This window comes from Mus musculus, chromosome 19, assembly GCF_000001635.26.
Source record: "Mus musculus strain C57BL/6J chromosome 19, GRCm38.p6 C57BL/6J".
In the NCBI taxonomy this organism is placed as follows: Eukaryota; Metazoa; Chordata; class Mammalia; order Rodentia; family Muridae; genus Mus; species Mus musculus.
In genome coordinates, this window is record NC_000085.6 from 3,372,701 (window position 1) to 3,388,642 (window position 15,942).

Genomic DNA, 15,942 nt, shown 5'->3' on the forward strand with positions numbered 1-15,942 from the left:
TCACACACCCCATATGCACCCTCACACATCCCCTATGCACCCTCACACACCTCATGTGCACCCTCACCTCACACACCCCATTTGCACCCTCACACATCCCCTATGCACCCTCACACACCTCATATGCACCCTCACCTCACACACCCCATGTGCACCCTCATACATCCTAATAGTTAAATCAAAAAAAATTAAGGCAATGTATCTTACTGAAAATATTTCAGTTACTAAAATGACCAGGTTACTTAAAGACCACCAAATCTCTGTCCCCCTTTCTCCTAACCCAGCTTTCAAAAACACAGAGTTGGGTGTGGTGACACATGTCACCCTAGTACAGGAGCCTGAGGCAGGAGGATCAGGAACTTGAGGCCAGCTTGGACTATAAAACGAAGTCATTTCAAAACAGAGAGAGGCAAAGCAAAAGAAAGGGTCAGACCCAGACTGCAGATCTGGTGCCTTTGTGGACTTCTCAGTCAAATAGCTGTATTGCAGGAATCTGAAATTTATTAAATATTGACGTAACTCTCAACGAAGTTTTAAATTTTTGTAAGATTTTGGACTTCAGGCTAGGGATGCTCTCTCTCTTTCCCTCCCTTCCTCTCTCTTCCAGGGTCTCACCATTTAGCCCAAGCCAAATGGCACTGCTCTTGCCTCAGCCTCGGGAGTGCTGCTGGTTTCGGGTTGCCCGGCCACCCCCAGCTAAGACTTTGCATCTTAGTTTTTCCTTGCAGTGCTGTGCCAGCGATTTCTTTTCCTGTGGTGCAGAGTCAACTGCAGGGTGCAGATTGTGTCTGCTTGTTTGTGCGCATGCTCTGGCCTCCCTCCCTCCCTCGATCACTCACCCTCTCATCCCTTGGGTGCTCGGACCTCTGCTTGGGGTCTTGGCAGAGTCCCAGCTGCTCGGCTTCAGCCAGGGAAGAGTTCCTACACGAGACAGCCTGGGAAAGGAAGAAGCAGGCAGTCTGGATCTAAGACACCAGCGTGCTCCGCTGAGACACCAATTCCAATGGCGAAGTGCAAGGGCTCGTGTCCCTGCGAGGCAGCCCCTGAACTGATGCCAGCAGCAGCCTCAGTCCAGATGCAGATACCTCACCTCCATTAGCTCCCAGACCCTGCGGCTCACACACAGATCTCTGGGAAGCTCTGCAAAGCCCAACAGTATAGGCCCATGAGAATATCCCAGGGACTTTTCAGATAACACATGCACAGCTGCCGTTGGGTAATGAGGGTCTCTGAGGCCCAGGCAACTTGCAGCATACACAGCACCGTTCTCAAGGGCAGACATAGAGGGCACATAGTGGCACATGCCTATAATTCCAGCACTCCAGAGGCTGAGATGGGAGAATTACTGAAAAGCCTGAGGACAATCAGGGCTACATAATAAAAAACAAAACCAAACAAAAGGTTGAAAAGAGATGAAGAAGAAATTTCAGCAAGATATCCACAAGGTCTGGCTGATGTTAAGGTTTCTTGTGTGTCTACATGTATGTGCTCATGAGTGCAGTACATGCAGCAACCAAAGGGGGGCGATAGATCCCTTGGAGCTGGGGTTAAAGGTAGTTGTGAGCTGGGACCCAAACCCCAAACTTCTGCTAGAGCAGCAGGCACTTTTAACAGCTGAGTTGGCTCTCCAGCCCTCGGGCTAATATTTTAAAGTAACTGATCAAGATAAGGCTAAGGAGGCCAAGATCAAGATAAGGCTAAGGCCAAGGCCACAAGTAGAATCAGTATTTAGTTTCCTGTCTGCCTGGTGGAATGAGGAGGACTCTTGAATGGAGCCTAGGTTCCCAGGATAGTGCTGGGCACCCAGCTCTCATCTTGGAGGGACAGTGCCCCAGTAACAATGGGCTGATTCTGAGATGTGAAACCAGGTGGGGACAACTTCGTAGTAGCATCCTGTGTGCTGTGGGTCCAGCATCCTGAGAACTGAGGATCCTCCCATCAGCCCTGATTCAAGGTTTCTCCGCTTACCTTCTCTTGACAGATTCATCTCCTAGAGCAGCTCTGGCTCGGGGAGACGCCTATGCTTCTCTCTTATTACAAAGGGCGCAGAAGGCTGTGGCAGGTGGGCTCCAGAGATGCAGAGGTTCAGAGCCACGGTGTTACCCTCCCTGGTTTCTAGAAACCACCCATCAGTTAGCTTTCTGGGGCCTTCCTGCTCTTTGCCCTCTGGTGTGTGTGTGTGTGTGTGTGTGTGTGTGTGTGTGTGAGAGAGAGAGAGAGAGAGAGAGAGAGAGAGAGTGTGACAGAGACTGGAGAAGGTGCTTGGTGTGTGGAGATTCCGCCCTTACTCCCAGGATTGGTCCCAGGAGTGTGGAGTGTCTGTCCTGAGCGCAGTAGGAAGGAAACACTGCTCACTCGTGGCTTCTACTCCATCTCTGCTTCTTTGTCTCAGTATGTCATGGCCACCGACGTCTTCCAGCTGGGCTACTCAGAGGATGGACACTGTAAAGGAGACAAGAACCCCAACATCCCCAAACCCACCAGGCTACAGTGGGACATTCCAGGAGAAGTAAGTCTGGTGTCCCAGAGACCATCACTCACCTGGGTGGCAATCTTGTTCCTGAGCTCTGGTGATAGGCAAGCTCTCTACCAAACAGAAAGCTGTTTGCCCAGAGTTGGGGAAGGGGCCTGGGATGCTGAGAGAAATGGGACTTCCGTTCTCAGTTGAGATTTCAGCTGAAAAGTAGCTGGGCTTCTGTAAATTCCCTGTAAACAGGGATAAAAACTTAAATCCTAGTCAGGCAATGGTGGTACACTCCCGTAATCCCAGCACTCAGGAGGCAGTAGCAGGCAGATCTTTTTGAGTTCCAGGCCAGCCTGGTCTACAAAGCTAGTTCCAGGACAATAAGGACTACATAGAAAAACCTAGTCTTAGAGATTTTGGGGCTGTGTAAAGATGGCCTGTTTCTGTCATCCCAACCCCTGTGGCTGAGGCCAGAGAATTCTGTGACCGTGTCTCAACAACCAACAACAGATTCTGAGATTCAGTCCACTCAAGTAGGAGCCCTGAGAAGAGATGTTAGGGTTGGAACCATAACTCCAGCCTGTCTGATCCAAGTGTGAGTTTCTGGGGCCTGAGAAGTACTTTTTCGTGTGGTAAAGTCCAGCACTCTGAGGACCCAGGACAGTGTGTGATCCATAGAGGAACAATACCTCTGTGGAGGCCTGACCTTGGGGCCGGGCTGACTGGACCACCAGGGCTCACTGGCTCTCTTCAACACACCTGTAATAGAGCCATGCTGGGTTCATGGCAGAATTTTGAGAAAGATGCAGGTATTTCCTGGAAACCCACGGTCTGCCCCCTCAGCATCCTCACTAGTGGTCTGTCAGGCCTCCTGGCACATCCCAGGTTTACACAGCGTCGCCTGGATGGGATTGGGTGTGTAGTGTCACGTGACTAGTGCCCAGAGTCAGATGGCAGTGACATTGCTATAAACACCATGGCCTCCGCCTCTCATCCAGCTCCTTCCTGGCCCCTGGCCACCGTGGATCCCTGTGTTTGTCCTTTAAAAAACAATATTATTTGTGCTTCTAGAATTGAACACATGTAAACAATGTGTCTTGATTATATCCATGGCTTCCTCCTCCAGCCAGCTCCCCTAAGGCCCTAGACTAGAGACTGAAGTGCAGACTTCCAGACTGTTCCGCCCTGCTTCCTTCTCCTCCTGCTGTGCTTCCCCACTAAGCAGAGCTGCCTTCTTCCTCTGCAGTGCCAGGAGGTCATAGAGACATCCCTAAGCAGTGCCAGTTTTTTGGCAAATGATGTGGACCTGCATTCCTTCCCATTTGACACCTTTGGCAAAGGCTTGATCAAGAAGTGCCGGACGAGTCCCGATGCCTTCATCCAGCTGGCACTGCAGCTCGCACATTACAAGGTAAGAAGGGCACTCACTGTGGGCACTCTGGAGCTGTTTCCCTAGTGGGCAGAGGCTATAAAGCCCAGCATGGAGGGCAGCTGACACCAAACACCAGCCCTGGGGCTACCTGCGGTACCAAGGTGTGAAATGCTAGACTGCAGAGCAGATCACCCTTGGTTTTGTGACATCCCTCTCAGGCTCCTATCACAGATGAGAGCTTGGGACATAAGCAAATGAACAGTGTAACCTGGACTGGAGAGATGGCCTGGCGGTTCAGACCACGTGCTACCTCTGCAGAGGACCCCATTCGGCTCTTGGCACCTTCACATAGCGGCTCACAGCCACCTGTAACTGCAGTTCCATGGGATCTGGTGCCACTCTTCTGCCTTCTGTGAACTACACATAGTTACACATATGCACAAAGGCAAGCACACACATAAAATGTTAAAATATAAATCTTGTAAAACAACCCCATAATAAGCTCTGACTCTTACAGTATTGTTAAGAAATACTTAGGACAAATTGCTTAATGTGTCTGACTTTTGACAGGCCTTTCCTTAAAGCAGAAGTTATGAGCTCCTCATTGCTCTAGGCTGAGTCAGATTTCTGTATCCACCCAGGACTGTGTGCCAATTCTATCGTTTCCCTGAGCAGTGCTAAAGGGTGGCAGAAGCAATCTGTACCTGTGTGAGGATGTGGAAGGAACTTTAGTTCTTGGTAGAGGTCAGCCTACTCCAGACAGAAGCATTCAGTTGCTGGCAATGCAGAAGTCATTGTGGCACCAGATCTAGAAGTGCACAGTGGGAGGGTGGACATCCCAGGGGCTCAGCTTCAGGTGCCACCAGCTGTGTCCACCACCCTTGCCTCCCCAGGAGCTCTTCCTGCCCCACCCCTACCCTGTTTCTCTTCTTGTTCTCTCTGGCACAACTCCCAAGGCCTCTGTAATCACTTCTAACCCCAGCTTCCTCGACTCTCTCCCTAGCCACGCCCCCTGACCACTCCCCTGCTGCCTTTTCCCCAGCCCTAGCCACACTCTCCTCCAGCCAGGAGCCTCTCATCTCTTCCTGAAGCTCATCGCCAGCTTCTACTCTGCTTCCAGAAAGGCAGCCTTACCTGCAGACACCTTTGCTTCAAGCTAAGGAGTGCTGGCTGCAGTAGCCTTCCACCTGTGATACCTCCCATCCTGCCTTCCACAGGTGGCCCTTCTGTCCCATCCAGACAATAGGCTTTTCCCATCTGCATCTGCTCGCTCCTCCTGGCTACTGTCTTGTCCATGGCCATAGTGACTGAACTCCTCCTCATTCCCTAGTCCTGCCCTCTTGCCTGTCCCTCCCCTGTGTCTCTCAGACCTCAGACCTTGCTGTGTGCCTTGTCCTTTCTCCTAAAAATTCACATCAGCTGGAGGGCTTTCTGGAGGACATTGTGGCCTTAGTCATGTCTTGGACCAGAAACCATGCAAAGACAAACTCCAGGAGGCTGGAGAGACGGCTCAGCAGTTAAGAGCACCGTCTGCACTTCCAGGGGATTTGAGTTCAATTTCTAGCACTCACATGGCAGCTCACAGTCATCTGTAACTCCAGTCCTCAGGGATCCAGTGCCCTCTTCTGGCCTCTGGACACCAGGTTTATCCTTGTTGGTCAGATGTATGTGCCGGCAACACACACACACACACACACACACACACACACAGTGGGGGAAGCAGACTGCCACCTCCTCTCAGATCCATTCCAGGTCCCTTCTCCCTTAGACTTAGATGGCCACTCCCACCTGTTAGCCTGTTAGCCCTAAGCTAGTTTTCCTTCCTTCCCAGGACATGGGCAAGTTCTGCCTCACGTATGAGGCTTCCATGACTCGGCTCTTCCGAGAGGGGAGGACAGAGACTGTACGCTCCTGCACTACGGAGTCCTGCAACTTTGTGCTGGCCATGATGGACCCCACAACAACGGTAAGACCATGGTGGCAGAACATGGCATGGTGCATGGTTTCTGGACGACACTAGAACAGTGGTTCTCAACTTGTGGGTCGTGACCCCATTGGGGTCACATATCAGATATCCTACACATCAGATACTTACACTGTAATTCATAAAGTAGCAAAATTACAGTTATGAAGTAGCAATGAAATAATTGTATTCATTATGAGGAACCATGTTACACAACATGAGGAACTGTGTTAAAGGGAGACAGCAAGAGGAAGGTTGAAAGTCACTGCCCTGGAAGCTGACCATGAAGCTCCATAGCCCCTCCAGCTCCACCCTTCCTCCCTCAACCCCTCCTCCCCCTGCTCCTCCACCCTTACCCTACTTCTGCATCCCCTCCCCCAGCTCCTTATGCATAGGAACAGAAAGCATTTAAGAGGACATACAGAAGAGAGTATTGCTCGCTGAGCTTTGGGAATGAGATTATATGTATCGAGACCCTTCACATGCGACTGGACATGGCACAGACACAGGAAACCGGACACCCATCCCTGGGGTCAGAGCCTGTCTGACCAATCTACCAGATACTACAGAGTACTACAGTATGTTCTGCCTCTTAGGAGCCCTGCAGTGGCCTTGGGAAAATGAACTCAGATGAATCCAATGCATTGCTGGTCCCAGCTGGCACATGGCCACATTCAGAGCTATGCCTAGGTTCCCCAAGCCCTGAGACAGGCGTTTACCACCAACAGACAACAGACTGCATTTTTTCTTTTTTTTTTTTTTTACTCTAGAGAGAGGAAAAAAAAAAAAGCAAGCGGCTACTTCTGTCACTAGAACTTCCAGGAGGCTCCTATGAGGCTGGGTCTGTCATAGGAAGGCCAGTGCCTTGACATACCTCCATGTAGAGGCCACGTGTCTCAGGTGGTGTTGTAATGTCCAGAAGATTCCAAAGCAGCCTATATGTCTGTGTTTGTTATGTGTGAACACATGTGTATGTATGTACTTGTGTTATGTTGTACATGTGTATACACATGTGTAGTGAGGCCGGAAATGTGCGCTGTTGTCTTCATCCATTACGCTCCACCCTGTACTTTGAGCCAGGGTCTCTCCCCGAATGTAGAGCTGCTACTTAGGCTAGACTGGCTGCTCAGCAAGCCTCCCCCTTGGGTCATAAGGAAGCCCTCACATTTTAGCAGAGTAGCCAAGGAGGGTTAGCGTTCATCCCTGTGACAAAATAAACTTGGGGTCAGAGCTGGGATAGAGCTCCAGGTTTGGCAAGAACTCTTAACAGCTTGAGTGGTCCACATTTGGCTCTCTGTGTACATAGCACACACACCGTCACAGGGTGCCTCTCCATCAACCTACCTACTGCCCAGCAGCCCTTCTGAGGCAAGAATCTGGAAAGGGATCGTGGGCTGGTGGGGCTCTGTCAAGTATATTGGTCACAGCACCCTGCCTTTTACAGACCACTGAAGAGAAAGTGGCCCGACGCACAACCTGAACCATGCAAAGCATGTCCTTCTCCTGTTGACCCTTAGGCAGAGCAGAGGTTCAAGCTGTTCAAGATAGCTTGTGAAAAGCACCAGCACCTGTACCGCCTCGCCATGACGGGCGCTGGCATCGACCGCCACCTCTTCTGCCTCTATGTGGTGTCCAAGTATCTGGCAGTCGACTCACCTTTCCTGAAGGAGGTAAGTGCTTGGACTGTGTGTGTCCAGCCTGGCTTTTCTGTGTTGAGACAGGATCTTACTCTGTAGCCTAGGCTAGCCTTAAATAGCAATCCTCCTGCTTCAGCCTCCTGAATGCTGGGACTACAGGCATGCATCAGCATACTGGCTTTTAACAGTGGCTGCATAGAATGAGCTAGAAAAGCCCTTGAGAACCTAGAGGTGGGTTTGTAGAGGCTACCTTAGACCCCACGGGCTGTCCTCTGCCTTCCCTGTGAGAGGCAGTTTGGTCAAGGGGAGGGGCTCAGATACTTTAACCTTAGTGTGGCCCTGAGGGGCTTGGAGAAATAGTCTCTGACCACGCAGTTTTTCCTTGCCTCCCTCTTAGGGGATCCTCAGACAAAAAGGAGGTATTCTGCATTGCTCTCTGCATTGCTCTCTGCATTGCTCTCTGCATTGCTCTCTGCATTGCTCTCTGCATTGCTCTCTGCATTGCTCTCTGCATTGCTCTCTGCATTGCTCTCTGCATTGCTCTCTGCATTGCTCTCTGCTGCTGTATAAAGCACTCTGACCACTTGCCCCTTGGAAGTCAGGGCAGGAACTTAAGCAGGAACAGAGTCAGAAGCTGTGGAGGAAGGCTTCTTGCCGGCCTGTGCACGGGCTCACATTTGGTTAACTTTCTTTACAAATATAATTTTACATGTGTGCTTTGCCTTCATGTGTAGGTGTATGTTTGGTGTGTGTGCAGTGCCTAGAGGGATGTCTAGGAACTAGAGTTACAGGTCCACTATGTGGGTGCTAGCAATCAAAGCTGGGTGCTCTTAGCCACTGAGCCCTCTCTCTAGTCCTCTCCAGCTAGATGGACACCTGTCCAGGGACAGAACCCACCTACCCTGAGCTGGACCTTCCTGCAGCAAGACAATTTCCCACAGACATGTCTGTCTTAATGAGTGTTTTGGGCAGAAAGTGTTTATTCAGCTTACATGTCCATATCATAGTCCATTACTGAAGGAAGTCAGGATAGAAACCCAAGCAGAGGTGGACCTGTGAGGTGGGACCTGGCGCATAGGCCATGGAGGGGTGCTGCTTGCTGGCTTGCTGCCCCTGGTTCACTCAGCCTTTCCTATAGAACTCAGCATCACCAGCCCAGGGATGATCCCATCCAGAATGGGCTGGGCCTCCCTAAATTGATGGATAATTGAGAAAATGCCTTACATCTGGATCTCACTGAGGCAGTTCCTCAACTGAAGTTCCTTCCTCTATGATGACTCTAGCTTGTGTCAACCTGACACATAAAACAAGCCAGGACAGTGTCCACAAATCAGTGTGATGGCAGATAGTCACTCAGTTGAGAATGTCTTGTGGTTCCTCCCAGGTGATTGTCAGCAGTGTCAGGTTGACAGTCGGTGCTCACTAGGAGAAGCGAGTAGGGAAGTCATGTGGACATTTTTTGCTTTGTCGCAGGTACTGTCTGAGCCATGGAGGTTGTCCACGAGCCAGACTCCTCAGCAGCAGGTGGAACTGTTTGACTTTGAGAAATACCCTGACTATGTGTCCTGTGGCGGGGGCTTTGGGCCGGTAAGTGCAGCCAGGCCCACCCACTAACTTCAAGCCCATCCCATTGTCCCCAGGCTGGCCTCAAACTCACTCACTGTAAAGTCCAGGCTGGCCATCACCATCCTCCTGCCTCAGCCTCTTCAGTGCCCAGACTTACATTGAGAACAGGAAGTCGCCGTCCACGTTATCTCATTTCCTAGTGATAAAACTGCCCTTTCTCTCTCTGCAGGTTGCTGATGACGGCTATGGTGTTTCCTACATTATTGTGGGAGAGAATTTCATCCACTTCCATATTTCTTCCAAGTTCTCTAGCCCTGAGACAGTGAGTATATTGGGCACTACTTTTTCTAGACATGAGGTAAATTTCTTTTTGGAGGGAGCACATCTTTAACCAAAACATTCATTTCAGGTGTCATCCTTTTTTTAGCTTAGTTTCACATCGATGAATTTCACCCATTTGAAAGACATATATTTATTTCATTTACCTGCCTTTGATGGTAGCAGTGGTCTTAAGTCTCAATGTGTCTGTGTTTCTGTCATTCTTTCTACTCTAAACAACTCCGTGAGCAGGTTCTGGCCTTCCGTAGGGAGTAAGTCTCTGAGGGAGCCTCTTGGGAACCTCTAATGGTGGCCCTCCGCAGTATCAGCCTAGCCAGTGCTACAAAATCTTCCAGGCTGCCCACTCCCACCCACAGACCCCGAGTCCTCAGGAAGCTAGGCATGAGTTACACACCTCTAATCCTAGCATTATTTAGGAAGCTGAGGCAGGAACTGAGAGTTCAGGGATAGCCTGGGGTGTAGTACAGAGTGACAGGGAGGCCTCAGATCTGACCCATCCATGCATATATCAAGCCACCTATGGCTGTCCCCCACTGAGTGCTCAGGGTGCTTTTATTGCTCCTCCACTAATTCCCTCAGAGCTTGGAGAGTGGGAAGACAGGAGGTTGGCCTAACCCAGGGACAGATGATAATGGGCAATTCCAAAAGTGAGACTTGCTGCGTGCCAGAGCTTTTCCTTCTCTGTGTCTCTGTCTCTGTCTCTCTCTGTCTCTCTCTCTCTCTCTCTCCCTCTCTCTCTCTCTCTCTCTCTCTCTCTCTCTCTCTCTGTGTGTGTGTGTGTGTGTGTGTGTGTGTGTGTGTGTGCTTGCACAAGCACTTTATCCACTGAGCCATCTCCCCAACTCCTCTCATTTGGTTCTTTTTTTTTTTTTTCCATTTTTTATTAGGTATTTAGCTCATTTGGTTCTTTTTTTTCCATTTTTTATTAGGTATTTAGCTCATTTACATTTCCAATGCTATACCAAAAGTCCCCCATACCCACCCACCCCCACTCCCCTACCCACCCACTCCCCCTTTTTGGCCCTGGCGTTCCCCTGTACTGGGGCATATAAAGTTTGCGTGTCCTATGGGCCTCTCTTTCCAGTGATGGCCGACTAGGCCATCTTTTGATACATATGCAGCTAGAGTCAAGAGCTCCGGGGTACTGGTTAGTTCATAATGTTGTTCCACCTATAGGGTTGCAGATCCCTTTAGCTCCTTGGCTACTTTCTCTAGCTCCTCCATTGGGAGCCCTATGATCCATCCATTAGCTGACTGTGAGCATCCACTTCTGTGTTTGCTAGGCCCCGGCATAGTCTCACAAGAGACAGCTACATCTGGATCCTTTCGATAATATCTTGCTAGTGTATGCAATGGTGTCAGCGTTTGGATGCTGATTATGGGGTGGATCCCTGGATATGGGTCTCTACATGGTCCATCCTTTCATCTCAGCTCCAAACTTTGTCTCTGTAACTCCTTCCCTGGGTGTTTTGTTCCCAATTCTAAGGAGGGGCATAGTGTCCACACTTCAGTCTTCATTCTTCTTGAGTTTCATGTGTTTAGCAAATTGTATCTTATATCTTGGGTATTCTCATTTGGTTCTTGAAGACAGAGTCTTGCTATATAGCCCAGGCTGGGTTTGAACTTGCTGCAGTTGATGCTCCTGCCTCAGTTTTCAGGCGCTGGGATTTATTTGCCCGGCTGCTGATGTGCTGTTCGGCTTCTTTCTTTTAGGACTCACACCGCTTTGGGAAGCACTTGAGACAAGCCATGATGGACATTATCACCTTGTTTGGCCTCACCGCCAATTCCAAAAAGTAACTGTCGGAGCCGCACGGAAGGAAAATGGACTCTAGTGATACAAACCAAATGAATAGGTGTTGCTCCTGACCATAGGACAGGCAGAAAATTGTTCTTATAAAACTCAGTTTTCCTTCCAGAAGGTTTACCGTCGGTCTCCCTAGAACAACCGTAGGCTCCACCGTTTGACTTGTGACCCTACTACATCCAGAGATGCCTTGGCTCCAGGAATATTGGGCACAGTCCCCCGAAGTCTTTTGAATCGGCTCCTAATGGATAAAGGGATTTAAATGCTGGTGAATCCCTGGATTTTGGGGGTTGTATCAATATGTGTTGGAGGTGACAGACTTCCTCAGTGGTGACCCTGTGGATACTTGGGACTTGACTTCACCCAGGCAGTGAGAGCATCACCTTGTGGAAAGAGAAAGTGGCTTCAGAGCCAGTGGAGGTAACAGCTCTAGCTAACACACCTGTAACACACTAATGGAATGGTTAGGCCTGGGGATTAAGGTTCTGCTATGAATGACAGCCACCATCGCTTTGGGAGTCCACATTTGACTCCACATTTCCTGGAAGCAGGATACCACCTCCTCAGTGCCACCTTCGAAACCCAGTGCCTTAACGATGGGAGCCCATTGGCAAGTGGGGCCATAGAGAAGGCTTAGCATGTGAAGCCTTTGGGTGGATATGTGAGGGTGCTGCTTCCCCTCACAAGTTCCTGCATAGAGATGTCCCTAAGTAAGCACTTCCCCCACCCTAGAAGATGAGGTCCCTGGTGGAGGGAGCGATGCAGAATCTCATTGGCCACCAGTTCCATTAAGCAACAAAATAACAGATGTGTCCACAGAGGGAAGTGAGGGGCTTGGTAGTCAAAGGCTACCAAGTTGGACACCAGCTGGAGAGTGTGGCAGCCATTGGCAAGGAGAGTGAGACCCTGGTCACTGAGTCAGGCATACTGACACAGGCAGCCAAAGCCTTGTCATGGCAGCCAGGAGATAGAGATCCTGGCAGATACACCAACGGGCTCATCTTCTAATCCCACCCAGTCAGATTCCAACCAGAGCAAATTCGATAGAAGGCTAGGTCATTTTGGTGACAGACTCGGGGGTCTCAAGTAATGGGTGCTTTGTACCCAAATACCATCCCTCTGTGAGAGTGCCTTTCTTGACAACATCCAATAGACTGTAAAGCAACTCCGTTTGGTATTCCATGTAAACATAGCATAATGGAGTGGCCTCCCCTACCTGTTACCATCCTGTCCTGACAAGTTTAGCTCTTCGTGTTTTAAATCATGTATTTATTTTCCAGTGCCCCTTTGGCCTTGCTTGATTCCTACTCGTGTGCTAGCTGTAACAGAAGTGAGGGTGGGGTGGCCAGAAGTACAGAGAGGTGCTGGCTGAACAGCTCATGCGTGTTTTATAAGTATCCATGAATACAAAAAAAAGAATCACACCTACAAGGGCCAAAGTTTTTTTCCTACTAAAAACAAGAAAACAAAAGGCAACATAAATATATAGCAGAGACAACTGTAAGTCAAAGCCGCCTGACCGCGCTCTTAGGACTACTTGCTAACCTCTGTTACTCGGAGTATTCCTGCTAGTACCCAAGTGTGACATTCCTCTCTCAGGTCTCCAGTGTCCTTCCTTGCTGCTCCTGAGCAGTTACCAATGCAATTTTTTACTCCTTCCAAGGCAGAAGAGTGGGCTTTCACTGTAAGTGTTCAAAGGAGGAGGTAAGACTACTATGTATTTAATGTGGAACAAAACATAGTCTTACCGCAGCCAAGGTTCGAATTTGGTTTTCTAATCTGTCCATTGCATGTAAATACCATATGCTGTTTGGATATAAATCTTAGAAATGCATGTGTGAACGAATATAGCTGACCATTAATAAAACATTAATCCCGCCTACTACATCATCTGTCCCTGTCTCCCTTGTCATACTAATCAGGGTTATACTATCAGGTACTGGCTGTGAGCCTGCAGTGTGCAGGGCACCACTGTCATGTACTTGACCAAGGAGCAGCACACAGTGGAGCTATCCTCCATTCCTGTGTGGGTGCCTGGCACCACAGAGGTGCTATAGTGCATGTTCAGTGAATGATAACACTTCCTTTTTAGAAACATGTAATGTGTGTGCCTGTGTGGCATATGCACATTGGCATACGGCTGCAGGTACATGAAGAGGCCAGAGGAGTTGTCCGGCATTCTTCACCCCCTTTCTTTGAGACAGGGTCTGTATCTAAACCTGGAGCTTATATTTTTTTGGCAATGCCAGTGGCCAGCAAGCCCCAGGAGTGCTGACTCGGTCCCACTTCAGTGATGGGTTTTAGGCATGTGTACAAGCACACCTACCATGTTAAGGGATGAACTCTGGTATCTGAACTCTGGTCCTCATGTCATCTGTGTCTTAACTGCTGAGCCATCTCTCCAGACCAGCACTGAGTTTCTTCATCAGGCTCTTCCAAGCATCTGCTCTAGGCACGGAGAATAAAGAACTAGCTCCCTGCCTCTAGTTCTGGATGTTAGCTCCAGTTCCAAGACAGCCAACTGAAGGAAGGATCCTAAGTATTGCAACTCGAGTGAGGTCTGGGCACGATGTCATGGACCTCGAATCCCAGTACTAGGAAGGTGAAGGTAGGAAGATCATGACTATGAGGCCAACCTAGGCTACATAGAGAGTTCCAGACTAACCTGATCTATATAGTGAAACCCTGTCTCATAGAATGAAACAACATGAAACTGGACATAGCAATTAAGAACACTTGTTGCTCTTCCAGAGGACCTGGGGTCAATGCCCAGCACTCATGGTAACTTGCAACCACCTGTAACTCCAGTTCAGAGCATCTGACACCCTCTTCTGACCTCCAACACAGGCATGCACATGGTGCACATACAGACAGACAAAACATCCATTCACATAAAATTTTTTTTTTTTTTTGGTTTTTCGAGACAGGGTTTCTCTGTATAGTCCTGGCTGTCCTGGAACTCACTCTGTAGACCAAGCTGGCCTCTAATTCAGAAATCTGCCTGCTTCTGCCTCCCGAGTGCTGGGATTAAAGGGGTGCGCCACCACCACCTGGCAAAAATAAATCTTTAAAAAATGTAAAAATAAACAAGAGCCCCAAGAGCCAGATGTAGGAAGTGGAAGCTGGCACAAGGAAGTGCCCAGCTGGGCATGGGTTAGAACTGTGACCAACAAGAATAACAAGACAGAGGCAGCTTTAGCCAACCTACTGGGACAGCAGCAGTCATGGAGGTGCCAGGCTTCATTCTGACCAGCTTGGTGACATACCAGTGTCTGTGTTTATCTGGTGGATAGGTGTCTGAGACTCCTTACCATTCTTTCTTGGCAATTTTTGATTGAATGCACTAGGATTCTCAGGCTAGCCCTTAATGCAGTGTGCTTATTACAGCTGTGGAACATGTGTGCACAGACCCAGGAGAGCATAGGGAGATACGAGCCATTGTGACAGTCTGGTGCACGACAAGATGTCAGCCTCACCTTCCATTTAAACAGTTGGTGAGAGACTTTCATAGTATGTAACTGAGTCGGGGCTCGCCTCATTTTAACTGGAAGAAGCCGCCAGAGCACTGTATAGAATCCTTCTCAACGATATGGGAATGCAAGGTGCAAAGGAATTCTTGCTGCCGACTGTGGGATGTGGATTAGCTTACAGAGTGCTTGCCTGGCATGCAAGAAGCCCTGGGTTTAATTCCCATACTAAATAAGCTGATGATAGTGGTGCATACCTATTATCCTAGCACTCAGTAGGCAGAGGCAGGAAAATGAGAAGTTCAAGATTGCCTTTGATTACATAGTAAATTCAAGGAAGTCTGGGCCACATGAGACCTTACCTTTAAAAGATATAAGTAAAACATGAGTTGGAAGCCAACCTGGACTAAATAGTGATCACCAGGTCAACTAGAGTCACGCAACAAGACCCTGTCTCAAACAGACTAACAAGAAACTAAAATGGCTGATGAGGTAGCTTAGTGGGTAAAGGTGTGTGCTGCCAAGTCTGACAACCTGAGTTTGATCCCAGAAGCCGCACAGGGAAGGAGAGACAACTCTCGACTCTGGAACGTTTTCCTTTCCTTCAGATTAATGCCATGGTGTGTCCACAAATGTATATGCAAATACGCATTAAGTGTAAATAAACAAAACCCTGAAAGCAAAACCTGATGGCACAGGATTTTAATTGCAACTACTGAGACTGAGACAAGGTAACACGTTCAAGGGCAGAGTTCCCAGCATGTAGGAGGCCCTAGATTCAATCTCCAGTACTGCCTGAGCAATAATAGATAAATGTACTGGAAGTGACTCACAGGTTAATAGCACTTTTTTTCGCTGAGGACCCAAACTCACTTCCCAGCACCTATTAACTCAGTTTCGTAATGCCCCCCCCCCCCCCAGGTTGGACCGTTAGGGAAGGGGGCGGGGCCATCTCTGCCTGGACAGGGCGGGCCTTAACAGGGGTGGGTGGGGCCTCCCACCTAGCACTGCTTCAAATTTCCTGGAGTATTAGTCATGTTTTTAACCCCAATTTTTGGGAGGCAGAGGCAGGTGGAGCTCTGTGAGTTCCAGGCCAGCTTGGTCTACGTAAAGAGTTCTAAGCCAGCCAAGTCTACCTACTAAGATTCTGACTTAAAAACAAAAACAGATGAAAAGGAGGGGTGAAAATGATGTAAATACAGTACTCACCAATGAAATTTTCAAAGTTTAAAAAAAGAGAGAAAGAACCACCACCTGGGAGCCTCAGTTTCCCCCACTAGGTGCAGGAGAGGTTGGCTGATACCCAGTCCCTCCAGCCTCCATCCAA

At 49.1% G+C, this 15,942-nt stretch overlaps 1 protein-coding gene and 1 long non-coding RNA gene across 8 annotated transcripts in view; one reads left to right on the forward strand and one right to left on the reverse strand.

Moving 5' to 3' along the window:
• Cpt1a (carnitine palmitoyltransferase 1a, liver) overlaps positions 1-13,035 on the forward strand; it is a 63,410-nt gene extending 50,375 nt beyond the window's left edge. For 5 of the 6 annotated variants that reach the window (XM_011248602.3, XM_006531654.3, XM_006531655.3 and 2 more), the window contains exons 13-19: positions 2,393-2,509; positions 3,711-3,875; positions 5,668-5,802; positions 7,317-7,469; positions 8,910-9,023; positions 9,232-9,324; positions 11,055-13,035. In XM_011248602.3, the coding sequence (XP_011246904.1) occupies positions 2,393-2,509; positions 3,711-3,875; positions 5,668-5,802; positions 7,317-7,469; positions 8,910-9,023; positions 9,232-9,324; positions 11,055-11,141 (864 nt within the window). In that variant the 3' untranslated portion in view covers positions 11,142-13,035. The remainder of the gene's footprint in view (positions 1-2,392; positions 2,510-3,710; positions 3,876-5,667; positions 5,803-7,316; positions 7,470-8,909; positions 9,024-9,231; positions 9,325-11,054) is intronic. The other variant, NM_013495.2, reaches the window with a different exon arrangement.
• On the reverse strand, positions 169-4,790 carry Gm36532. Of its 2 annotated transcripts, none has more exons than XR_003952931.1 (4): positions 4,754-4,790; positions 2,542-4,644; positions 840-935; positions 169-493 (listed from the first exon to the last, which is right to left on the reverse strand). It is a non-coding gene; the product is annotated as a predicted gene, 36532 (long non-coding RNA). The 2 variants fall into 2 exon arrangements; XR_003952932.1 differs by having other exon boundaries at positions 2,542-4,253; positions 4,541-4,785.
• Positions 13,036-15,942: the final 2,907 nt, after the last annotated feature.